Source organism: Strigops habroptila, chromosome 3 (assembly GCF_004027225.2).
Source record: "Strigops habroptila isolate Jane chromosome 3, bStrHab1.2.pri, whole genome shotgun sequence".
NCBI lineage: Eukaryota > Metazoa > Chordata > Aves > Psittaciformes > Psittacidae > Strigops > Strigops habroptila.
Window position 1 is genome coordinate 69239584 of NC_044279.2, and position 26366 is coordinate 69265949.

Genomic DNA, 26366 nt, shown 5'->3' on the forward strand with positions numbered 1-26366 from the left:
GAAATAGCCTCAATACAGTGAAGTCGGAAGACTAAATAACTGGGGAAAACCAGTGTCGGGACTTTCATGTTATGGACACATAAATGTGCTCTCACCTTGAGGTCAACAGGACTTCTTGGAAAAGTTAAACCCAGGCTTATGAGTTCGACAGGCTTTACACTTCTAGCACTTCTTTAAAAAAACTTTATATAAGATCTACAATTACATGAATAGGTCAATTTAGCAACTGTAGGAATTGTGGTAATGGCCAGGTAATGACCAACAAGAACAGCTCACGGCAGAAGTTAACTGTTCCCCTGCAACAGTGTGCAAGAAGGTGCTTATGGAGTCAGAGTCATCATTCATTGCACCACAACAGCTGACAGGAAACATTCAACAGCATTTTCAGTAAGGTTGCTGGAGACATGGTGGGGGAAAAAAACAAAGATGGAAATAGACACTGAATGGCTTAAACCTGCCTTGAAGATCATGTGCCTAACAAGACAGCTTCCCCATACTCTTGGGCTCTGGAACCCTGCACTTGTGAATACACAGATGAAAACTGCTGCAGACGTTGGGTGCCACTGAACCAGATGGAGACAACTCCTAAAATCCAATTCCCTTCTCCAACAGGCTGGCGCGGACTGCAGGAGAAGGGCAGAAAGGTGGGTAGTGGAGCAACACAACATGGGGCAGGCCTGGCAGCAGATGGCAGGACCCTGCCCCAGGACAGGCCACACATCCCCAGCCGTCATGCCTGCCTCCTAGACATCTCCAAAAGGCCTGTCACCATGGAAACAAACTTCAGGTTTTGAAGCTATTTTTAAAGGCAGGCAGATAGGTTTCCTTTTAGGACCCGAGACCCACGTGGTAGAAGCCACCCTTGTCCCCCATGGTCGCTTGACAGTGCACCACTCACCGGCAGGCCAAGCCAGCACACAGCTCAGCAGCCACCGACCCGCTCCTGGCACAGAAATGGCACCCAAGGGCTGAGCAGCTGATTAGCATCACACAATTAACATGCACTGAGTTAGAAGTGGTATGGGGAGCCAGCTGGCATCTCAACATACACTAGCACATGGCACCTGAAAAGTCTTTGCTGAAAGGAGTTAGCAGCTCCAGGTCACACTAACAGAGTAACTGCTGGTGTGACAGCAACAGTAAGGTGTGTAACAGGCGCCGCTTCCAAGTGTGGGTTATCTGGCTATACGGGCTAAGGGGCCTGGACCTAGAAAATCCTGGAGTTTCCCTCTCCTCGCATTTCCCCTGTCTTTGCCTGCCCATGAATGCTCACTGGCCTAGGAAGGATGGCATTTCTGCACTCCCTGAGAAATAACCCACCAGCACTCACTGTCAGGAGAACTGCTAAGACAGTTACAAAGAAGAAACATCATCTGACTTCACCACAAAGCAAGAAGCCTGTCACACGCCTTGTGCACACCACCAGCCCCTTAGTCTTTGAGAGGTAAGGGCCAAGCTCTGAAACGGCATCCAGACCCAGCTTAACAGCTCTGTGCCATCCTCCTCACACTGCTGCACTGTTGCTCACTGCAGGCACGCAGGTCCACAGCACGTGTGTCCATAGCACATGTGCAAACATGTATGCAAGTGTCATAGATGAGCATCCTCACTAGACTGTTTCTAATCTCAGCCCTGCAAGGCAGGGTCCTGCAGAATCATGAAGCCTAGCCATGGAAAAGCCATGGAAACACGACAGGTATAACAGCTCACCAATCTGCTCAGTGGGGTGCTTACATGGAGAAGTAATTTTTTGCACATTCTTTATGTCCCTCAGCCAACCTCGTTTCTCAGCCCCTGCCACTCCACAAAACCAATCCCAGTTCCCCAGCAGTAAAAGGTCATGCTGGAGCATATGGATCTCCCCCTCCACACCCTGTACCTCCTGCTCCCCAAAAGGACAGTGGTGCTCCCAATATCTGTACCCTTACTCCACCAAGTGGACTGACATTCACCAGAGATGTCAGGAGCACTGAGTACCTCCACCATCTAACAACAGAGATGCTTTCAATCACCAGTGTGAAACCCTGCAGTATTGCCACCCACAAAATCCCACTATCCTGATCTCATGGACTCAAGGACTGAAAAATGTCAGGGTGATGCCTTTGAACACCTATCAGCCAGCCATGTGTGAACTGTAATTCTGCAGTTTCCTCAAGTGTTTCTCTGAGCTTCACTGTTTTGAAGTTGACAGGTATTGAAAGGTTGTGAACATGATTCCAGGGTTAAGATTAAATAAAATCCTATAGACCAAGAAAAACTTCTCCTCCCCCTCCTCTCTTATGAAACACTCTGCAGAGTGAACAGAACATGAAATGCTTTCCATTCATTTTCTATTTTTAAACCCACTTGTTAATGTTTCTTGGCTTTTTAAAGCACCATTTGACTACAGCTCTATTAATTACCCAGTGGTCTCAGCAGTATGAATTTCTTCAGGACTTTTCCCCAAAGGAAACTCCCCTCACTTTTAGCCTAGTTTGAACCTTCTCCCTGTTAACTTTCAGAGAAACTTGGTTTCGGAAGTTTCTTGTGCTTGTTTCTCCTGCTACAATTAATATTTCCCTATATGTATTAAAGATATTCACATAAAATGGTTAGGAAATACAAAATGGGAAGGCTTTATATAGATGATGTTACCATTGAAAAGCCTTCTCACAGGTTTTATTAGTTGTCCCCCCATGAAATCTCTAACAGACACATCTTGTTTTAAGAGAGTGCTTTGGAGTACGAAACTGTCAGCCTTTGAAAACTCATGTCCTGGTGGATCTTCATAAACAGCTTAGCTTCTTAATGCTTAGAGTAAGCACTAATCTCTCTCTTTTATTGTGATGCAGCTTAGTACTTTACTGCTTTTTACTGCAAAGCTAACGTTGAAGACATTAAACCAATTATTAGGAGTGAACATCTGCCATGGTGATTATTCCTAATAGTTACCAGATATTCATCGCCTTGCTCCTCCACCGACCACTAGCTTTCACTTTGAACTCCCCTTCCTGCCAGCAGGCACTTTCCACACCGGAACAAGCAGGTCGGATGTCTTCCTCCCACCATTCCTGCATTTCCCTTTTTTCCTCTCCAGATGTTTATACTGCTGAATTAAAGATAACTGCTACAAAATGCTCTTGGTTTTATTAATTTCATGTGCATCACCATTTCCTACAACCACAGAATCCATAAGACTGCAGTTATGGCTTTACAAGATCACCAATAACTTCTTAAAGGGCATTAATTTTTTTCTTTGCCCTTTTTCTTTTTTATTTTCCGAAAAGGAAAAGAAAGTCTGTAGGACTTCAGCAAGACAGCTGAAGTTACATCCCTACACATGTATTTAGAAACATAAATAAGATTACCTGATTTTCATTTTGGGATACCAGAAAACTCCAGATATTCACTACTGAAAATAAGGGTACTTTAAAAGGTTTGTTTGTTTGTTTTTAATAAACCTGAAATTATGTAGTTTCGAAGGGACATCTGGAGATCATCTTGCCCAACTCCTCATTCAAAGTATGGCCAATTTGGACCAGGTTGCTCAGGGTCTTGCCTAGCTCAGCTTTGAATTTCCCCACAGATAAAGACTTCATAGCTTCTTTGGACACCTGTTCAAATGTCTGACTCACTCTCACGGTGAAAATAATCCTCCTAACACCCAACTGGAATTTTCTTTCTTGCAACTTGCAACCCCTTGTGCTATGACTCTGTATCTCAGAGGAGTCCAGCTCTGTCTTCTCTGCACTCTTTCATCAGCTAGCAATAGCCAGCAATAAGATCTCCACTTTGCTTTTTCTCAGAAGACCAAACAAAACCCACCTCATCCTTTTGCTCACATATCATGTTCTACAGTACCCAGACTTCATGGTGATCCTCATTTGACTCATTTGGTTTATCAGTCTCCATTTATCTTCAACAACTACAGATTCAGATACATAGAAACAAGTGCATTTCTGGCCATTCTCCCATTTCTTTTTGATGGGAACTCTACTTCTAATACAAGATGTTTATAGTGCAAAGCTGGTAACTTCTGCTAAGCACAATTTCCCTGTCTATGGACAAATTTCCTTCTCTGATTTCATTGTAAGTATATCAATTAGCAAAGAGCATTAATGTGCACCCTTAGTGCATCATCACCTCACCAGGAACATCTAATTGCTGCATCATGATGGCAAACGAACAAGGGCTCAGTGTGTACTACCTTCAGTAAAGTTGTCATCAGTTGAGATGTGGGTCAAGGGAGACTGGGGTCGAGAGTCCCCGCAGAGGGAGTAGCTGTGTTCTGCCTGGATGAGGGGTGCTGGGGATGCCGGAGACAGTTCCACCTCCATTATTTCATTCTTCTCAGACAAGAAGGGATCATTCAAGAGCTGGCCTAGGACATCGGGTGAAAACTCATCCAGGAACTCTGTGAAGTGCTGTGGAGATAAGAAAGAGGAGGGGGAGTTTATCTCCTTGCTTGTCTGTCATGCCAACAACAGCAGAGCATTGATCAGAACAATTCCAGTATCTGCACGGGGCACCCGTGCCAGTCAGCAGCAGGATCTACCAGGCCTGCCTAAAGACCTCCTCCTCCAATCACTACTTCAAGCTGAAGAGCTAGAGCTAGAACAAAAGTCCTCTCAGAGGCATACATTACAACAGAAGAGCCTGTGATTAACTTGTAACAAAAACATTAAATAGAAGCATGGTAGTTGTCTCCTTAAGCAGCCTCCTCCCCCCACCACCAAAGGCACTCACTACAGCATGCCACCAAAAACAATGTCCTGGAAAGCACATTTCACCCAGACAGCAATGAAAGATCCTGCAGGATTTATCACCAGAACACTTTGTGTGCGGAATAGAACATATTGGGTTAATGTTCACTGAAGCAGAGGAGAAAAAAAGAGACAGACTCCGACACCACGTAAGACTATTTTAGCTGTGCAGAACATACAGTGCGCTCTAGGAAAACGGGTCCATGCACATCCCCAGCCAAGCAATTAACACATTCGCCATAAAACAGGTTTCCTGGTTGATTTATGTATCTATTTTAGGAGTTACATTCCACCTAGGACTAGAACCCATATCCAGCTTCTAGGCCCCAGAGCTAAAGCTCCCGACGGCCAGTACTAATTACCACTTTTTTTTATTCAAAATCAGCACAAACCAAATCTCGCCATCTACTTCCTTGAAACTTCACACACAGTTCCCGTCAATAGCCAAAACTCTTCTTGGTTCTGTTTCCAGTGTCAGAAGATTACATCTTTGACAGACCAAGAAACTGCACTGCAACAAACCATTCCTGCTAGTCACAGTCACACGAAGAATTCTGGTTTTGTACAAAAATATTTGCACAATGAATTATAACAAGCTTTTCTGAACAATCAGGCATTCTCTACCATCCTATATAGGAGTCTTTGTTGACTGTGGGATGATCCTACAAAAGTCTATGTCTGTTTGATTTGCTCTGTTTTTGCAAGCAGTATTGATCTTGGCTCTTTATCTTGCTCTCTCCTGCAGAAACAAACACTGAAATTCAAGATCCAGCTTCCTGAAGGCTAAATTAAGAATTAAACAAGTCAATATTGTACAAACCCGTGAGAGAAGCGGTGTGTTTATAGCCCCACACACACACATTTCACAGCTCCAGCAGCACCTGTGGCCTTGAAGCCTGATGCTGAAAAACACTGAGCACTGCCAGCTCTCACAAAGTCCCCTGGACATTTGAGCACCTCTTCCAAGACGCTCTCGAATGCTAACTGTGCCTTCTTTCACAATCAATAGGGCTTCAGTCAATTCTGACTGACACCAAGGAAAAGAAAATATTTACTAAACATAAGGCAGTAAACAGAGGACCACAGTTGCTATGCTGGAACAGCAAGCTAGATAAAGGAAAGCCTTCACAAATGGCAAAACAGATTTGTAGCCTCATATTTACTTACTGTAAATGATAACACTACTAAATAACTAAATAAACACTAACTCTCAGATGACTCAGCAAGAGGGTCATGACCACCTTAGAAAGACCTGTTTATTTGAATTTTGATACCAGGACTCACTAGCACATGACATCCAGGGCTGCCTCCCAACATCTGCAAGGATGAAAGTATAAACTACAATTCCCCACTACACAAAGAAGAAATAGGATGTTCAAGAATAGCTGAACACTCTGGTGTATCAATAAAGGCACTGAGTAAAACATGGTAGGCAGCCATTAGAGCACAAATAAGAGAGAGAAGTGCTTCCCAACCACAACAAACGTCGAGGATGAACCTATAAAAAAGCAGTTCTTTCTTAAGGACAACCTTTTCCCCCCAGTCTACACACTTTATTTGGGCTAATGGTGAGAGTCAATTTTGTTTGCGTATTTCCCTCTTTCTAGTTCTTGCATGCATTATTCTGACTGATGACTAGCAGATGCTGAACTAGGGCTGCAAAACAGTATTTGTACCCTGTTTTCTACACACAGCTAGTGTCACCAGTGTCATCCAATCTGAGGCTTGAAAATATCATACCTAAGTGTTGATTTAATCTGACACTATTCAGATGTTCTAATTTAACAGACTCAACTGAAAGACAAAATGACCACAGGCTGCTTGTCTATTTTTGGCAAATTGACAAATAAAGATTTCTATTAGCCTTCTGTCTGTTACTGCTTTGATAGCAAAGAAATTCATATCAAATGTCATTTTACTTCTTCCATTTGATTAAGGTAGCTAGATTAGATTATTTTTATTATTTTTCCCTTTCTGAACGGGGAATCTTCCTAAAACCACTTCAGGAAAAGCAAAGAAGGAAACAAACATTCAACTTCCCAAAGCCAGAGAGAAAGAGGATCTTGGGGTGGGGAAGGATGTTCAACAAGTTCATCAGCATTTGTGCTTCCTCCTTTTTACATGCAGCTGCAAAGCAGCAAACTGTGAGGAAGAAAGGAATTTGCACTTACAACAGAATTGTCTGATAGCAGATAAATGGTCAATCAATTTTTTTTAACGATTCTCTAGTTTCATTATCATTTTTAATGTTATTTTTAATGGTCTGTGATACCAGACCATTTGAACACCAGTCAGTAGAGAAGCCTCAAACAATTGCCTCAGGTCAGACCACACAGCTACTGAACTCCACGCACAGACAATTTTACGGATCTGGACTTCTCACTCAGCAATCACAAAAAACCACCAGCACCACTTGATTTACAGGAATCTACCATATGTTCTACACATCTCTACCACACTGGCTGCTTAAAGCTAGCTCACTTTAAATTTTTTGTTCGTTAATAAAACAATTGTCTCATTGAAAGCAGGTCCATTTGCCCGGAGAATTAAAACAGAAAAGGCATCTGAGCAGCAGCTACAGCAGAAACCACCCAGGTCTCCCGGTCTTCGAAACTTCCACCTACACCTATGCTGCTCCCCCTGTCTCTTCAAAGCAAGTTCCCATTGCCAACCCTCCTTCCGCTGCTCTCCATGCTCCCCTCTCTGCTTCCACATGCAACTTCGCAGCCATCAGCCACTTCCAGGGCTGGAAAGCCACAAAGGAACCCTCAATTCTGACATGGTAGCAACTACCCCCTGCTCTCAGGAACAGGAAAGGGCACTTTAGGGAGGAAACTAAGACTTTTACCCTTACAATCTGTACATATATTTGCTTGCAAAAGAAAGAAATTCTTTGTCTATGGCTTTCAGCTTGGCGTCTTTCATCGAGGGAGTTCACCTTTAAAATAACAAAGGAGAAAAGAGCACTTGCATTGAAAACATGCCTCTTTTTTCTTATTCTTTTTGTTTGTTTTTTTTTTTGCCTTGTTTTTAATACCTCTCTAGACAGCTCCATTGCCAGCTTCCTGATATCCTCACACCCCACTGGCAGTCACAGCACTAATTGCAGACATGTGTTGGTACAAGGAGTCTGCTTGAATTATTAAATTATTCTCTCTACATAGCAAAGAGATGCGTCCAGCTGGGATTTTAACCTCTAAAAAGTCAGGGATTTAGGACAGATGTAACCTTATCTTCCGCATCCCCTTTCCCCTGAGCCTTGAAAAGACAAACAAACTAGCAGTGCTCCTGTTTACAGAAGAGGAAGTCAGTTGCAGCCCCCCAGAGTTCTACTACCAATCTGGTTGGACGTTTGCTCTTGCCTATATCCCAGGTGCTTTTGGGGAACACAGAACACCTACAGACATCACCCTGCAGTAAGCAAACAGAGAAGAGCCCTTATATTCGGGTGCACAGTGGGTTTTGGATAGCTTCGAAGGTAGTATTTGGCTCCAGACCAGCTGTGCCGCGAGCTCGGCTCTCCACAGCATCTGCCTGTTCCTGCCAGACAAAGGCCCTTTTCTCCAGCTCTGCCTAAGGGACGAAAGTTGGTCTCATCAAATGAACACCTCTGAAGTAAAACAGAGACTCAGGTTTTGCTAGGTGCATGGCAGCGCTGACTTCCCCACCAGAAGCACTAGCCCCAGTTGCCTAAAGATGTGACATGGACTAAAATGAAACAGTCATGCTCAGAAAACTGACTAAGAGCTCACTGATAAAGGAATGAAGAGAAGTCAAAAGCCCCAGATGACACTTCATATTTGAATTATTAAACAAGTAACAGGCTTGGCTGAACCTGGAAAATGCACTGTGTTAGCTCCAAGTCCCACATACCGACTGCAGCAACACAATCCACCCGTTCCAGCAGAACCACCCCAGAGGGATGCTGCAGTGGCAGCACCCTGACACACTGCAAAACAAGCCCTGCTTTCCAAGCAGCCCAGGGCAAGCCAGCCTACATGCAACGTGCTGGGGTGCGAACCACCCACAAACTCATGATATTCCCCTCTTGGGAGTTAATGGCTCTCTCCTGGCTCACCCTGAGGTCTCCCCATCCTGGAGGCATCAATATTCCCTCCACAAGAGGAACTGCCCAGGTGGGAGCATCCCTTCTACCCAACAGACACCCACAGGATAAAAATGAAGCCCACCATCTACCCACAGGTACAAAACTGCCTGATATTTATCCCTTGTAAAGCCTGAGCAGCAGTAATGGGGGGTGAGGGGCAAGGACTGCATCCTGACTTCCGTCCTTACTTCTGTATCAAAGGAATCAGAGTCCATATAATGTACAAGAGGCAGTGCTCCCTGAGAAGATGAAGGAGAGGAAAGAGAGACCACAAACCAGCGCCCATCCATGCGGAAGTAAACGTGCACCACAGACATTAATTTGCCCCTTCCTTTCTGCCCCTACCCCCCCATTTCCTCTCACATTAAGATAACAGAGAGAAAAGGGAATAATTTCTTCAGCAGCTCTTTTGTGGTTTACATAAACAAAGGTGCATAGGAGATAAAACACAAACTATCACAAAAGATAGCATCATTTCTAGTTAATAGCATCAAACAGATCAAGCAGCATGGCTACATGGAGATACCATCTCCTCTTCAAGGAACCAAGCACACATTTCACAGACATCTGGCAGCTGCTTATATAGGAGCTGAGGAGGTCTGAGTAGGTGTCACAGTTGCTAACAAAAGGCTTCAAGCTCTGAGGCATACAGGCAAGGTGCCAGTTGTTATACATGACACATACATGCTGGTCAGCCTTCCTGGGTTGAGCTCTAAACTTGACTGCACGGCAAGAGCTTTAGAAGGGATCATGCACCTTGCTATTAGCTCTGCCTTGGTTTGCAAACGCATTATCTATCCATAGGGTCTTGGAGCAAAGACCTGCCCCTTTTAGCTAATGAAGAACCATGCCTAGAGATGCTGCTTGTGGAGGACTGCACACACAAGCCTACCAATGATGAAAACGCAGCAGAGAAGTCCGTGGCTTTCTGCATGCCCAATCCCAAAGTTAAACCCCAAGGCATAGGTTAAAAAGCTTCCTGAAGGCAGCTGTTTTCTTCCCAGATATCTTGCTGGTAGTGCTGTTGATTTTCCAATTGCAAGTTTGGTGCAATCGGTGATGGACTGGAGGTGTCAGTGTGTACCAGCTTCCAACAACCAAGACTGCTGTTCTCGGTACTCACTGGCACTTGGGCATCAGTTAATTTTCAGATATTAGAACACAAATTCTGCAGATTTTCAGGTACATCACTTCTCTTAACTTCTTTCCTTTCTAGAAATCCTTTATGTTTGCAGCAGGGAAGCTGGCCACCACTCATTCTTCTCCAAACTCAGCCACATATTGTGGCACCCCGCGATACCCATCTTTGTCAGCTTTGAGAAGAGCTACTGATGGAAACCCTGTAGCCTCACCTCTGCAATTCACTCACATATGCCCTGCAGGGAACAGAAGAGCTCCTCTACTGGCATGGGGTGTGTTGATATATCACTGTTACAAGGCACAGATCCAAGCTCCTGCTGCATTGCTCTTAGAAGGATGAGAAGTGAAGGACAGCCTGGCAGCAATACAGTATTTTTTTGTAAGTTTGATTCCAAAGATGAAGGCTGAAAGAGAGACAAGACCAACCCCATAGTCACTCACCAACATCATCACAGGGAGAAAGAGTGGAAGAGCAGAAGGCTGTACCCTATTACAGTTTGATACACCAGGGTGCTTACCTTTTGGTATTGCATTAATTTGGGGGGACAGAGGGCAAGGTGAGGAATGGGAGCACCAACTATATTTGGCAGTGAATATTTGAAAAAATTAATGCAACCACAGCTGAAATAGCTGAAATTTGATTTGCTGAGACCCCTTGGACAGACCATGATACTGAGCATGCAACTGCTGACATATCTAACTGCTTACTCTTAAACAGGACACAGAGATCCTTTTCTCTCTCAGCCTGATGAAGGAAGATTGAATAGCTAGAAAAGCTTTCTGATGGCAGGAAAGAAGTCTTACATGCAGCCACAGAAGAAAACAGAGAGACTAAGGACTGTAAACAGTCCCCGAAGTCACACCTAAAACATGCTGATAACAAAGCAGAGGGATTTACACTACCCTGGCTTAGGTACTTGCCAAGGGAAGAAGGGCAGATTTCTAGGTGTTTATCTGCTACAGTGTAAAAACAAAAAACAAGATACAGAGAAATAGTTGCTCAGTTCTTTTACTCTCCTGTAAAATTCTCTACTGTTTAGTCATTAACTACACTGCAATTACCTCATTTGCAGGAGGATATGAAGAATAACATGAAATTGGTATTTGCAAACAGTAAAGAGATCCACCATAACAGCAAATATGTAGTCTCACACCAGCACTTACTCATTTTAAACATAAATAAATAAAAAATGGTCAGATTTAAAAAAATCCACCAAGTGAATAACTTTCAGGTTGCGTCATCAGCAAAACAAATGCCAGGAAATTCAGAGCTAATAGATTTACATGGTAATTAAACCTGCACATCTTCCCAACTTGCTCAGGTTACACAGTTGGAAATGCTGAAGGTCATGCTGAGCAAATCTTATAATCCACTCCATTATGCACAAATGCATGCACACAGTTCCGCTGCAAACACTCAAGTACTTCCAACCCACTACCAGCAAAGAAGAGATGTATTCAACTAATCAGGGGGATTTTTCAAGAACCATGTTTACTCCTTTGCCTTTCCTTGTTCCAAAATATTCTTTCTATTTTCTTAAAACCCTCTACCCACTCCTTCCTCCAAAAAAAGTATTTTGGATTTAAAAAAGAGAAGTTTAAAAAACCCACAAAATTAAACTCTATAATAACTAGGACTAAATATGGGTTGAAAGAAAAAAAGAAAAAAAAAAAGCAGCCCTTTTTGTGCAGTTGAGATAAGAGTGAGAAACAACACTGAAGTTCGGTGTCTCTTAAGTCCACTGTCTGCACGCAGAGAAAAGGATGCTATTGCTCATTCCTAGCCTAAGCCTCTTGGGAGTCACATAAATTAGAAAAATCCTTCTCACATTCCCCTGCCCTTCCCCCAGTGCATAGTTCTTGGATCTAGTCTAACTTTTCAATAGGCTGGGCACATGTTTTGCTATTTCCCACCCTCTCCCCAGAAGAGCCAAAGTCAGAGAGGAGTGAGTCACAAGGACCAGAGCGGTGAGTCAGTGAGCTGGAAGCCCTTCAACAAGGCTCCCCCCATCTGCGTCCCTGGCTGAGACCTCAAAATACATTATTAATTCTGTGTTGCAAGCAAGCATCTGGATTAAGCTCTCAGGTCAGATGCATTCATTCCTTTGTCTAGGCTACTTTTTTCCCCCCCTTTTTTTTTGTCTCTTACACCAGGCTCACTGGTATGCACTTCATTTGTCTCCTAAGTCAGCTCTCAGCTGCCAGCTTGAGCAGCAGAACCACAGAAAAACAAATCTCTCCATCTCTTCTCCCCATGCCCTTCTCTTCACCTGGTGAGCAGCAGGGTTATCATTCTTTACCATCAGTGACTGCAGAGCCTGCAATACAAGCCTGACTGACAGGTCTGCCCTTCGCAAACCCCCAAACCACCAAAAGTAGGGGCAAGCCTCTCCCCACCACCTCCAGCTAGCATGACTCACCCTAGACAGAGAGGGTAGCTCAGCTTCCAAAACTTAGTCACTGGTGTGTCTGATGATTTTTGGCATCCAGGCAAGATACTTAAGAGACCACTTATGTTATTAAAAACTGTTTAGTGAAGAAAGGAATAGGTGCAGTTGCTTTGGGTTTTTTGCCCTAGGTATGCTCTAGGCATGCAATGCTAGTCACAAATACTTGTGAGATACTATCAGTTTGCTGGGTTATGCCCCAGGTACACCTACAGGCACTTTGGAAAGAACTTGCATTTACCTCAAGTTTTACATCTAACTAGTGTCTTCTGTGTAACTACCCAGTGCTTAGCCAAAAAATAAGCAGTGAAAGAAAGTTTTCAGATGAGTTGAACCTTTGTGTACAAATTTTACAATTCACTGGTGGGCATTTATGGTCTTGTTTGCTGCCCAAGAGCTTGGCAGCAGGGATAACACGTTTTGTTGTTCCACAGCTGGTTTAACTTACAGTCATTTTTGAAAGAAAACAGTTACTTCAGTTTCTTCTTGTATGCATGCAGATAGATCTTAACATTAGAGCAGTGTTTTATAACATTTGAGAGCACTGCACTTAGTTTCATTTATCATCTTCCCCCAGCATGGAAACAGGAGGGGATGACAGCAAAGAAGATTCATCTCAGTCCTCATGTAACAGCATCCCTCATCAAAGGGCACAGCTAAGCCCTTTGTGAAGGGCACAGCCAGCACAATTCCTGTATTTTAAACAGAATCCACTGGTCTTTCACTCATTTTAGATATCAGAGAAGATCTCAAGTTGGAAGAGACCCTAAGGATCATCAAGTCCATCTCCTAGATTACAGATATAACAGGAAGGAGGAAAGGATAATCAGGAAGAGAAGTCAGAAGTCACAGGGATTGTCCAGCTGGCCTACATGGAGACAAAACCCTCTCCCCAGAGATGACTAGCACCCTGCAATTCAGGGATGGTTACTTAAAACAGCACCCCTGTTTTAAGTAACCTACCCTGCAGGCCAGTGGTAGTTCGCTCATCTGCTCACCCTGAAAGGTCTCATCACAGTTCCCACATGCTAAACAACACTAGAAGCTGCCAACCTCTGCCCACGGGCACAATCTCCCAGAAGCATAACCATCGCAGTGGCCAGGATGCCATCAGGAGAGCCCAGCAAAATCATAACTTCTCATGTAGGTTCCCACTAGTGCATGGGGCCTCCTGCAGAACACAGATGCTCTACAGTTCAGCTGTTTCACATTTAAAGTGTTCATAACAGCCTCCTCCCTGAGGACCAAACCAGTATCTTTCAGAGGAGGATCTTAAATTAGTTTGAGCAGTGTAGGTAGGAAACAACTTCTGCTCCGTGCTCTGGCTTGCCACGCCTGATTGACAGGACACTTGACATTTAAAATAAAATCGCTATTTAATTCCTCAAAAATGTCACTTCTTTAATGGCTGCAAAGTTTAAATGGCAGTGTTCCAGCTTGCAGGAGTGATCATTCCTTCTTTTTCCTAACACTGGCTGCAAACCTACACACCACCCGTCAAAATTAAAGCTGTCTGGTTATTATAAAATAAGTAAGGCTTTATTATCAGTATTGGCAGCTTAAGGAGAGAGTGAGCATTTTATTTCACTAATGAGCGAGTAGGTCTTGGTTTACAGATTTATTTTTGTACTGGGGGGGTTCGGCTGGGTTTTATAAATGTTGCCTAACATTTTTAGACAGTTAAAATTGCAGATACATGTAAAGTTTTAAGCAGGCAAAACACACCATATGCATATAACCCCTTCTTGAACTCGAGAAGCATGTGTTTGAGCACAAGGGAAGGAGAAAAAAACACAGTGTGGTTTTGCAAAACAAATGTGAAGAAATCCATAGGTCATATCACCTTACCCGGGAGATGAACTCCCCTGCCTGAATCAGAGCTCAAGGATCAGCAGCCTTGGCTAGTCACGACCTTAGCTGCCACGGGTTTTAGACCCTGCCCAGCAGAAACTGCTGCCCCCTCTATCAGGTATCTACTATCAGGGCAGAAAGAGAAACAACACAGACAGGACTTTGTGTTCAGTCCTGCTGTTGCTGAGTATTACACATTAAGTACCATGCACTAAACAAGTCAGTTTGATTAAATCCTGTTCCAGCATGTGATCTTGCCAGACAGGAGAACAAACGACTACATTAAAGAACCCCTTTCCAGTAAGTAAGTCCTATACCTTGCTTTCAGTAGAAACATCCTGGGATTTGATCTGACATATCTCTCATCCTTCCCATTAACTTGCACTAAGCCCAAACATTGCGGATGCACACAGAGCTGATACCTTCCCAACAGCAGGTATAATCAAAGACTTCCCATCTCAAACTGCCGAAATCCTTCCTGCTTGCAACTTTGCAATATGCTTCATGCCAAACCAGCTACTGCCTCAGGAAGCTAAGGAAGACTGGAGCAATACTTACTACTTGATGATGACAACTCCAGGAAAGAACATGCCTACCTTGTATCTGAATCCGTGACACTAGAGCTGCTTTGGATGAGCCAGCCCTGCCCAAACTCATCCCACAGCAAAAAGCCTTGCATTTGGAAGCCACCTCCAGTGGTCCTCCGTACCACAAGATGGATACTTCAAGACACCCATGTTGCACTTGTACAGCCAAAACTCTGAAGAAATTCATATAGGAACCCACAAAAATCGTTTTGGCACCTCATTTTGTATCAACCAGTACCTCGATCAGTGCTAGTACTTCGGCACCCTCCCTCTGAGGAAAGATGCATTTCATTTTATGTCACCACAGGAGTGGTGGTCACTCGGTTTTTACTCGTGTCAAAGGCAGACCAGTTTGTTTTCAAGCTCTACTGAAAGCTGTTGAGAGAAAGGAAACAAGGAGACAAGATATGAACAAGATCAAATAAATATATACTTAAAAGCATGTGTAGCATTTGTCTAGACAAATTATTTTAAGACACCCCATACTTGAGAGCCAGTATTCCAATTTCCTACAAGTCTTTTGTCACAATGCCAGAAAACATTACTTCAGTCAACTTTATTAAAAAAATAAAAATAAATAAAATAGGAGTGGTACTGGCTTAAGGTTCAGGATCCAAAATAGTAGTAGATGGAAGCAGCTGTGTCCTTAGACCATGTCTCAGACAAAAACAGTTCTCCTCTATGCTTCTTTCTAGAGATGCAGGGACTAGTGGAACAACTTATTTAGTAACGTGTGCTGGCTCCCTCGCCTCACAAGTCATTGTAATACAGGGGGACTTTCAAACCAGCGTTGCCTTCATTTGCCCGTGAACAGGCATTTCAGCTTCTTTTACTAGCCCTCCCCCATTCAGAGTATCCCCTCCTTCTTCTGTACCTCCCTTTGTACCTTCCATTTCCAAACTTTTGCTCCCAAGCAGGTGAAAAAGAGGCCTAAGCTACTCATCACTTCACAGGATGTAAAACTAGTGAAATTGGGAAGGAAGCTGCAAATTGCAGGCAAAGACTCTGGAGGAACAGAGCCAGAAGAGCAAGGGTGCAGAGGGAAAGCAACACGAGGAGGAGGGAAAGTCACAGTGCTTTGGAAGGGATAAAATAAACCTATGGCAGTTAAGTAGCATATTAAGGTTGTGCAAGAACTTCCTCCATCTCCAGCTGTGTATTTTTGCCAAGTGTCACTGACTTTTGTGCCTTGCCATTTAAAACCCCCAATCCTAAAGTGGTTATTCTCATGACTGCTACGGCCTTCCCCTAGTTTATTCTTCCCCACCCAAACTGCAGGTTCAAGAAGGAAAGGAGACTCAGTAGGGGCCGAAACAAGATTCCTGTATCCCTGAGTCAACAAGACAGAGGCACACTGCTGCAGGAGCAGTGCCAGCACATCCAGCACTGCACGACCCTTCTCCTGCAATGAGCATTTCTCCTTCAGCCCATGCTCTGCAGTCCTGAAGAGGTGGTCAAGCTCTTTAAGCTTTCCTCATAAAACAGAGGATCGAGAGAACCTGACAGAAGGTCTTTAACCAAGAAAGCACTGATGTTGATTGATATAAATAACTTACGAACATTTCAGCACATGCCTAAAATCCAAAACCCTTGCCATCTCACCACGACAGGTGAACAGAAAGACACACTGGGCAAACAACCCTGCTTACCATGGAAACTTCTGAGTATTACATATTTGCACTAATGGAAGAAAGGAAAAATTAATAGGAATTAACATAAATCGGAACCAAGAAAACAAGAAAGAGTTAATGGAAAATACAATTCAGAGGGGAAAAAAGTTTGTTTCTGAGTTTGTCAGGACGCAGAAGAATGTTAATTATAGATCAGGCCACTGCTTGGCTGCAGTTACTGGGGGAGGAGGGAGGAAGATCAAAATGTTTAATTGATTTTCCTGGGAGGGGGTGGTTCTGAATTACTGCTTTTGATATGAGAACAGATGATACAGCCATCCCACAAGGATGGTAATGAAATGATTTTCATCCCAACAATAACGGAAGAGAATATAAAACCAACAGCTATGCAAAGCTGCCCATTTTAATTAGCAGACCTAGAAAGCCTCCACCTGAAAAGTCTAAACAGAGCTTCTAAGGAGCTCTTGAAACTATTTTCAGTATGAGACAATACTGATGGACTGTAAAAAATACTATGTAAATATTTAAGTGTAAACAAGGCAACCAACGCAACAACAATTTAACCTACCTACTGTTCATTCCTGACTAAGGGAAGAGATGGAGAAGGGAAAAGAGTAGCTGAGTCCAAGAATAAAAGACAGAGAAATTTAATTTATAGAATCATAGAATAGTTACGGTTGGAAAGGACCTTAAGATCATCTAGTTCCAACCCCGTGCCTATAATTCCACCATAACTGGTAATTGAGCTTCCCAAATTTCATCTTTTTGTAGTAATACTACAAGCTTAATACCGCTTGTCTCTTGTAAGGCAACTGACATGGTGCTATACAAAATGAAGCCAGAGTGATATGAAGTCAACAGGCCACATTCAGTGTGATAAAGAAATAAAAAATCTCCAGATGCAAAACACAAATCAGCTGATTGCACCACATGCTTTCAGTGGGTTCCCACAGGGACCAGTTCTTGGCTGCAGACTCTCATATTTTATCAATGACCTGAGAGGAAAAGTCACAGAAGTTTGCAGATAACACAGCATCAGCAGGAGCACCGAGTAATAAAAACGTCAGGTCACAAACTCAAAACACAGAGTACTTGGTAAGCATCCATAAACAATGACATGTTTTAAATAAAGCCGAAGGTTAAAATAAATCTTATTTCTGCAAACAGAAGGCCCCAATTCATGCTTGGAGGACTGACAATCGGAAGCAGAGATCTCAAAAGGACTTGGGACCCTGGGAGAGATACAGCTGAAGGACTCTCCATGGGACCACAAGCGCTGCGTGCACAAAGGAGGGCCTGGAGAGGAATTACTGCAGATGTGTGCTCACCCTCTGAATGCAAGAGACCCCTTACTGCACCCCAGGTTGAGCCCCTTGGATAGAGCACTGAGATCTCATGCAGTCCCAGGAGCAGACGAGCAATGGAGACCCTCACATCGCTATCCCATGCTGCGGGGCCAGTGCCAGGTTACACAGCCAAAGAACAGCAGAGAGGTAGTGGTACTACAGAAATTTTGCCTTTCTTACTTATTTAGGGGATTTTTTTTGTTTGTACTAGTCTCTTACATGAGGCTTCTTATTTAAAAGAAGTCGTCCTGTAAAGCTCAAACCCCAGCTACAGCTTTGTACTACAGACTCATGCTGATCACACAACCTGCTGCACAAGTGTGTCCCCCCCTGCACAACCCAAAGGGCATGGGTTTGAGGACTTCAGAAGACAAACAGGTGTGAAGCAGGAATTCATTTTCTCCATACTCCTGGTGGATGCAGCTACTACTGGCCACAGCCGGGCTCCAATCCTAAACCACCAAATTCCACAAAAAGGACGTTGCACAACTGGAAAAATTTCAGAGGATCACTGTGGAGCTGGAAATCCTGCCTCATAATAAAATAAGAAGAAACCAATGTATTCTGCTTGTCAAAGAGGAAATGAATGCAGAACATGAACTTTCTTTAAGTACTGAAACAGGGAATAAGCCTTAGAGAATGGTTCTACTGGCTTGCAGCTAAGTTTACAAGCTGAAGCCAGATTCATTCATCGTGGTTATAAAGGGTTGCGATATTAAAAAAAGGAAGAACAATCAATCATGAAGGGACAGTATGTATTCTTTGACCCAAGCCATTCTTTAATTGAAGACTGGAGGTTTCCCTACAAATATATACAGGAATTCAAACAGGAAACAATCTGGGGAAGCTTTATAGCCCTTGATTTACATGAGGCTAAACTAATTAATCATAACTGTTTCCTTTGGCCTTCTCGCAGCAAAACAAGGCTGTTTACTAGAGTGACAGCATGTTCTGGAGACCCCAGTACAAACCCGGAGCTGGGAAACCTGCTGATGCTGCTTTGCATTCCTATATTCCAGATAACTCGATATCCTTATCAGGAAGGCAGCCAGGGAACGCAGTTCAAGAACCTAGGTTTAAGACCAAAGGTTGTTCGCGTTAGACACAACTAAACCACACACAAGCAAACTCTAAATAGAGTGCTCGATAAACTTCAAGTGGCCGGCACATCCCACAGTGCCAGCCCACTGAACGCCTCTTCTCTTCTTTTATTTTTAAGGCTGGGTTCTCGAGACCTACCACACAAGTGAGTCAGCTTTCCTCCCTGCGCCCAAGCTAGGCTGGTGAAGGCCACAGGCCACAGACACCCTAGCACCAGCTGGAAGAGAGACCTCATACCTCTTGCCATCACCCCTAGAGCTGCACCTCAACAGAGAGCTGGGAGAGTGTCACAGAGGAAAAATTTGGCAGGCTTGCACTGGACTTCAGGGTTTCTCCATCAAAGAGAAGACACAAACACCCAGCAACTCCCACACATGTGAACTATACCCTAGCCTTCCGATGCTGACCTGTTTGTCAGGAACAAAGGGGCAGCTGCAGTCACGCCAAAGCACAAACGCCTGCAATGAACTGCAAGGACTCGCAAGCACAGAGTGTCACGATCACTTTCAGAGTCCACTTTTAATTTCCAAACAAACCATATCTGATAGATGGCTGATTCCAGTGGTGATGGGAGATTCCCTGCAAGCCCAGACAAGGGGAATACCAGAGTGCATAAGGGAATTAAAAGGGAGCTTTCACATGGATTGACTTCAAAAGAAATTTAGTAGTTGCTGATTTCCGAGTCTCCCTTACAGTGTCTCCTAGTTAGCAAAGCTGCATGTGCCTGGGCATCTTTTCCATGGCCCATGGTCCTTCCCAACTGCCAAGTTTGGGGCAGCAGCAGGTTGCCCAGAGCAGGGATATCAGAGGCAAGTTACTTTGTTCTGTCTTTAAACCTGAGAAAGAGCACAAACACAAGCATGTAATATGCACCCCATTCAAACAAACACAGAGAACAAGGTAACTTGGGCTCCTATGTTAAAGAAAAGCTTATTTTTTCTTCAGTTTGATAAAGAAAAACATTAAAAGCAAAAAGCTGACGAAAAAGGAGAGGGAGCACTTAAAGGAAAGGAGGAGTTTCATCTTGTTTTAAAGATTAATTGCAAGATTAATCCCACCAGGCAACACAAGCTTTTGGCACTGAAGCAGAAAGGTGCTCTAGCCAATACCTCCAGCCAACACATATGCGTGCACCCCTGCGCAGCATTTCCCCAGTCCACATCCCTCAAATGCTAATGCACAAACAAAACTGCTTGCACTTGCAGCACTGAGATTTAATTAATTGGATATATTGAGCGAGCGTGTGCTGTGTGGCGTGGTGCAGAAGACGACTCTCCCAGGACTGCCAGAAAAGCCTACCAGCGTCCCAGGGACAGAGACGGGCAGAGGAAGTTCCAGACATTGCATAAGCACAGGCACACGTAATCACTCGTTCGCACTCTCCCGGCCAACACTAACCCAGACCCCTGCGAGTCGCAGCCAAGACCTACTCCAGCTATTCAGAGGTAACTGTGTGCCCAGTAAGCCTGCAGAGAAGGGAGAGGCCCTGCCTGGGGAAGGACACAGGTCCTACACAGAGGCAGCTGTCCCAGCACCCAGCTAGGATGAGCCCCAAGCCCCCGGAGGCCCCTCAGCCCCTGCTTGTGTAACTCTGATCCCACAGCTTAAAAGAAGGAAAGAAAATACAAGTATTTTTTCCAGGCTCTATCAACACTGCTGTAAGGAAAGAAATGCAGCTGAACGCGCCACGTGCTGTCCCACACTGCCTGAGGGGGCCCGGGCCTCTCACCTCCTGGCGCAAAGGTGCCCTTTGCCTCTTCATTCCACATGTCGGACTTGATGATCTTAAAGGTCTTTTCCAAACTAGTCGATTCTATGCTTAAGGGCAATAATGAACCGATATTCTCCTATCATAAGAGATTTCATGGAAGACTGTACCAAATTCAATGCCAAGATTATCAGGATCATAAATGTGCCAAAGAGAGCTAGGACTCTGCGCTGAAGCCTGGAGGGAGAGACCCACACAGCCACTTTGGGCTCTGAGGGCTACCAAGAGGAAAAGAGCAAGCTCAGGAGCTCAGAAAGCACAATCTGCATTCAAACTTCAGGTGACATGGTTTGTTCCATGCTGCCTGAAAGATACCCGTGGTGCATGGCCATGCAAAACCCTGGCTGCTAAGCACCAACCCAGCGCAGCCCCCCACATTACACAGCTCAAGTGGAGAGCACCTGAGGGGGAAAACACTCCTCTGGAGCTAAATGAGTCTGTTTGGAGCTAATTGAGTCTGTTCAGTTCTAGGGAAACACAGGTACGTAGCCAGAAAAATAATCCGGAACTTTGTACTGCTTACCAGCAATGCATAACTCAGAGCAGTTAAGTCTATATATACACAGAGATATATACTTGTGTGTGTGCACGCTTGTGTGTGTGTCTGTGTGTGTATTAAATATAGCTCAGGTTTTTTATACGGTGCCGTTGGCTGCGGAACAGTTTGGATAAGCATCTGCTACAGACCATCTGGACTTGGAGGGAGGGAGAGCGAAACGCTATGGGACTCGAGGAACGTGAAACTTGCAGTGGATTTTATACAAAAAAGTGTTGTGTAAGGTACACCGACAAATGTGCGGTATCAGGAAGGTTCTTTAATTAAAAGAAGAAAAAAAAGAAAGAGAAGTGATCCTGAAACTGCTGCTTCCTGTGGGGGTTGGAGTTGGCTACATTGTACTGACCTCACGCCACTGAAATTCTGCATCATTAGAAGAAACAAAATCAAGTTCTCAGGACATGCATTAGTATAGGAGAAGATCAAGCACCAGACTGGTGTTGCTGCAATGAATTGGAAGTGGTACCTGATGTTCAGTGGGTTACCATGGACTATCTTGAGCTTCCATCAAAAAATAAAAGCTCATAAAAACCATGGCAAGTTTTTATTCATTGAATTAACATACAAGAACAAATGGTTCTTGTGTAATGCACTCTGATATCCTTCTAAGACAGCTTCGTATTCATAATGTATATGGATGCACGCAGGGAGATAGAATCATTGAATCATTTAAGTCGGAAAAGACCTTTAAGATCATCAAGTCCAACCATTAACGCAGCACTGCCAAGTCCACCACTAAACCATGTTCCTAAGCGCCACATTGACATGTCTTTTGAATACCTCCAGGGATGGTGACTCAGGCTGGGCATCCGGTTCCAGTGCTTGACAACTCTTTCAGTGAACAAATTTTTCCTAATATCCCATCTAAACCTCCCCTGGGGCAACTTGAGGCTCTTTCCTTTTGTCCTATCTCTTGTTACTCAGGAGAAGAGACCAACACTCACCTCCCTCCATCCTTCTTTCAGGTAGTTGTGGAAGTGACAATAAGGTCTCTCCTGAGCCTCATTTTCTCCAGTCTGAACACCCCCAGGTTCCCTCAGCGGCTCCTCGTAAGACTTATTCTCTAAACCCTTCACTAGTTTCTCTTCTCCAAACACTACAGCAAAATTCTATGAACTGGAAGATTTTATAAATCAAGGCTTATAATGACCATGTCTTATGCAGATTCACTACAAACACTCAAACAAGCCAAAACTCATCATCAGGTTTTCAGAATTGCTGAGCACACTCTCCTCTATTTTTTTTCCCCGGTTGCAAGATCTGCAAAGGGTAACAAACGAAACTGAAGAAGATGAAGTAAGCTCAAGTTTGCAGAGTCCTCAACTTCCCTAGAAAATTGTTAGGTTTACAAAACCGATAAAGGGTTGAAAATCACTGCTCCGATTCTACCGACCAGTTGTGGTTCCAGATGGCTCAGGATGGTCTTGAGCAAGAATCAAAATGAGCACGGTTGACACTAATACCAAATGGGAACTTGGTACTTCAGGGATTTCCATGAGCTGAATTGTACCTGCCCTGTAACGGTAGCAAGTTGCTGGCATGCACACACTGGGAACTCAAGCATAGGATGGTATGTAGAAATAACAACTCTTATTCTGGAAAGAGCAGCTGTCCACTTTTCCCCACTACAAGTCATCTTTATTTTTCCAATATTTCAATAAAAAATATCTAACAGCACTTCAAAAGGTCCAGTAGGGTAGCATTTTGTAAAAGGAGCCCCTAGACCATTTTACAGAAGGACCTAATGGCTCTGTCCTATGAAAGCTTCCAGTTATACAAATCTCCAGCTTGAGCTTTATGGGGACAGCCAGCCACACTCAGAAAAGCCTGCAAACAGATGGAGATAATAGAAATTTAAATGGACCATACAGCTTTCAGTATAACCACCGTATGCGGTATTTTATCAGTTGCCAGGTGAGTGGGAGAGGGGGAGGGAAGGAGAGATCATCGGTCTCCCCATCCTGTCTACATTGGTCCAATCTCTGGCTCATATAGCAGCAGCTAAAACTATTCCCCTTTTGACAGGATTTATTAACCCAGTCAGGAAAGGTCAGGACAGAACATGGAAATAAGATTTAGACCAGATGCCCATGCTAATAGTAATTCAAACCACATATTCCCCACCTGAAATGAAAATACTAAATAAAGGCAGTGACAATCTGATATGCTTTTAAAGGTTTAGTGTTCTAGCCATTTTTTTAGTTAAGCAGATGATTTGTCTGATCTTAATGCAAATCCATTTGTAAAAGTTCAAGGAGTAAATAGGGATACAGGTTGAGAAGCAACCTTTTTTGATGTGTAGAAATTTGTATTCATGGCTTTTTTTGTTGGTAAGATAGAGGCTGTACACAAAGCTGTACCTGCAGGAATAAAAGCTTGACAGGACTTTTCATACGACATCATTGTAAATAATGCTTCCCATTATTAGACTATACCACTGCCATACACCTTCAAGAGAGGCAACCAGAGCAATAACAAGCAAATTGACCATAGACCCAGGCAAAGAGTAAGAAATCTCTCATTAGTAAGGGATGCCCACACACATGTTCAGATGTTGTGCTGGTACACTTTGAAGTTGGTGTTTTGTTTAGGGAAGAAATCAAGCAGCTAAGGAGGACGACAGAGAGGCTCCTAGCCAGGACTTAGGAGAACCACAGCACTGACCTACTAAAGCCTTCAGTGATGAGACAGGCAGAAAAGAGGCACAAAGACACAGCTGGGGAGCAGAAAAGGAATGTATGCAGCTCCTTATCTTGCTTTTCAACACTTAAGTTCCCATGGCAATGACTCTTTTCTTAACCTGAAAACAAGACGACACTTGTGTAACCAGTGAGTGAACAGCCACAGGCAAGCCTCCTCTGCTGATATACCCAAGCCTTGTCCTTGGCAAGATAGCCTGCAGCAGCCAAAAGGTCATGCAGTCATTCACCTTGTTCAGCCTCTGCCGATGGTGGCACAAGACCACGCTGCTTGTGATGGGAAGAGCCCTGGGGATGCTGGGGAAAGTGATGACACTTTGCCAAGAGCCACCCAAAGCACCACAGCTGCTTTTGGAGTAAGATACCCACCTAGCCCCAGGATACCTGCACCCTTCAGTCACTGCTCCGAGGCTCAGGCAAACAAGTTCTGGAAAAAAATCCAGAAAAACAGCCCTGGTTTAAGATGAATGACATTGCCCTCTGGCTCCCTGCAGGACTATCACTCTCTCACGATGGGAGGTGGTCTTCACCCCAGCCATTTCTGTTCACAGGAGGGACCAGGTGCCTACTCACCTTCCTCAGCGGTGTGAGCTAAAACACTGGAGCATAAGGCCCGGGCACCTCTTCCCGTGGCAGCCTCAAGCAGAGACGCAGGAGGGACAACTGGAGGCAGCAGCATGTATCTGATAAGCAGTGCTGTGCCACAGCTCCCCTGTCACAACTGTCACTGGGCATGCTTTAAAACACATATTTGAAATTAAAAAATTCTCAGTGCCCAAATGATAGAGCTGTTCACCTTCCCTCAGCCATCAGAGCAACACCAAGAGCTGTGCTGCCAAGCCATTTATTTTAACAAATGAAGTAAATAGAACTTCTCTCAGTTCCAACACCGCCCTTGGAAGAACACGCATTTTGGAAACCCGCAAAGAAAGACAAGCTCAGAGTGGCTTCAGAGCTACTTCAGCTCAACGCACAGACACAGAGTTGTTGTCTTCAAGAAAGAGGCAAGAGCATCCCCACAATTCACCCCACCAAGGCCCCAGCCCTGCTCTCACACTTTGTGTTTAACTGCTGGTAACTAACATGTTAAGCCCCCCTGGATTTACATCATTCCTCTGGCAGAATAAAACCATACAGGTTCAACAGGTTTTTCTTAAAAGTTACATGCAAGGCTCCCACGGTCTCAAAAGCCTGACTGTTGGCGCTGACCCCTGCTCCTTCCCCACCAACCCAAAATGAAACAGAGACACACTTGTTGTAAGACTGCTCCACCGCAGGCACACAGAGCAGGGACTGTGCAGGCAGGGCATAAGGCAGAGGTGGGCTCCCCGCTGGAGGGGAGCTGCGCTCCATTTCCCTTTCAGTTTTCTGAGGCTCTTTCTTCCTTCACTGCAGCCTGTCCAATGCGCATAGAGAAAGCGAGACATTTCTGAGCAGAGGCAGGACCTTGGAAACCCCATTTCACTGCCCTGTGGAGAACGAGCAATAAGCCCAGCCTCCCCACCATCCGCCAGTGGCTCCCCAGCAGAGCCCCTGCCGGGAGAGGGGGCTGGCGAGGGTCCAGCCCGCCCAGATACCATGCCAGGAGCTTGCAGCTGCAGGAATGTCTGGGAATGCCGCGTGCACGCAGCTTTTTTTAATTGCACACTCCTGCTTCCACCGCCTCAGTCCATCCCGGATGGGTGTTTTTGGGGGTTGGTTTCTTTTTTTGTCTTCTTTTTCTTCTTCCCTTCATCCTGCTTTTATGTGGACAGGGGAGAGAAGGGTAAGGGGAGCAATTATAAGGCAGGCTATTGTGATGGCACGCTTCCTTGCCTATTCTTAGGCTTTGAAGGGACATAGAATCATAGAATTGTTTGGGTTGGAAAGGACCTTAAGATCATCCAGTTCCAACTCCCTGCCACAGGCAGGGACACCTCATACTAGACTGTGCTGCCCAAGACTATGTCCAACTTGGCCTCGAACACTGCCAGGGATGGAGCATTTACCACTTCTTTGGGCAACTTCTTCCAGTGCCTCACCACCCTCACAGTAAAGAAGTTCTTCCTTACACCTAACCCGAACTTCCCCTGAACATCCTCCAGACTAAGTGAGCACAGCCTTATCTTACCCTCGTTTCTATGTAACAGTTGGGTTTTTTCAAACTCAGAGAAGCCAGTTTTCGCTGTTGGTAGTGGTGGAAAAAGTAGGGCTTTCAGACGACACAAACCAGTGCGAACAAAACTGAAGGAACACATTTCAGAAAAGCTCGACGTGCCTGAAAACCCAGCATGCAGGGAGGAGTGTTATAACAATATCAAGCTATGAAACATACTTTGGCAACCTGTCTTTTGCATCTCAAGAGGCTAAATGCTGCCCATATGCAATGGATGAGAGCGCATCTTGAAAAC

The 26366-nt window shown here is 44.5% G+C and overlaps 1 protein-coding gene across 2 annotated transcripts in view; it reads right to left on the bottom strand.

Moving 5' to 3' along the window:
- CREB3L2 (cAMP responsive element binding protein 3 like 2) overlaps positions 1-26366 on the bottom strand; it is an 81590-nt gene that overhangs the window by 35244 nt on the left and 19980 nt on the right. For both annotated transcript variants that reach the window (XM_030481079.1, XM_030481080.1), the window contains exon 2: positions 4187-4403. In XM_030481079.1, the coding sequence (XP_030336939.1) occupies positions 4187-4403 (217 nt within the window). The remainder of the gene's footprint in view (positions 1-4186; positions 4404-26366) is intronic.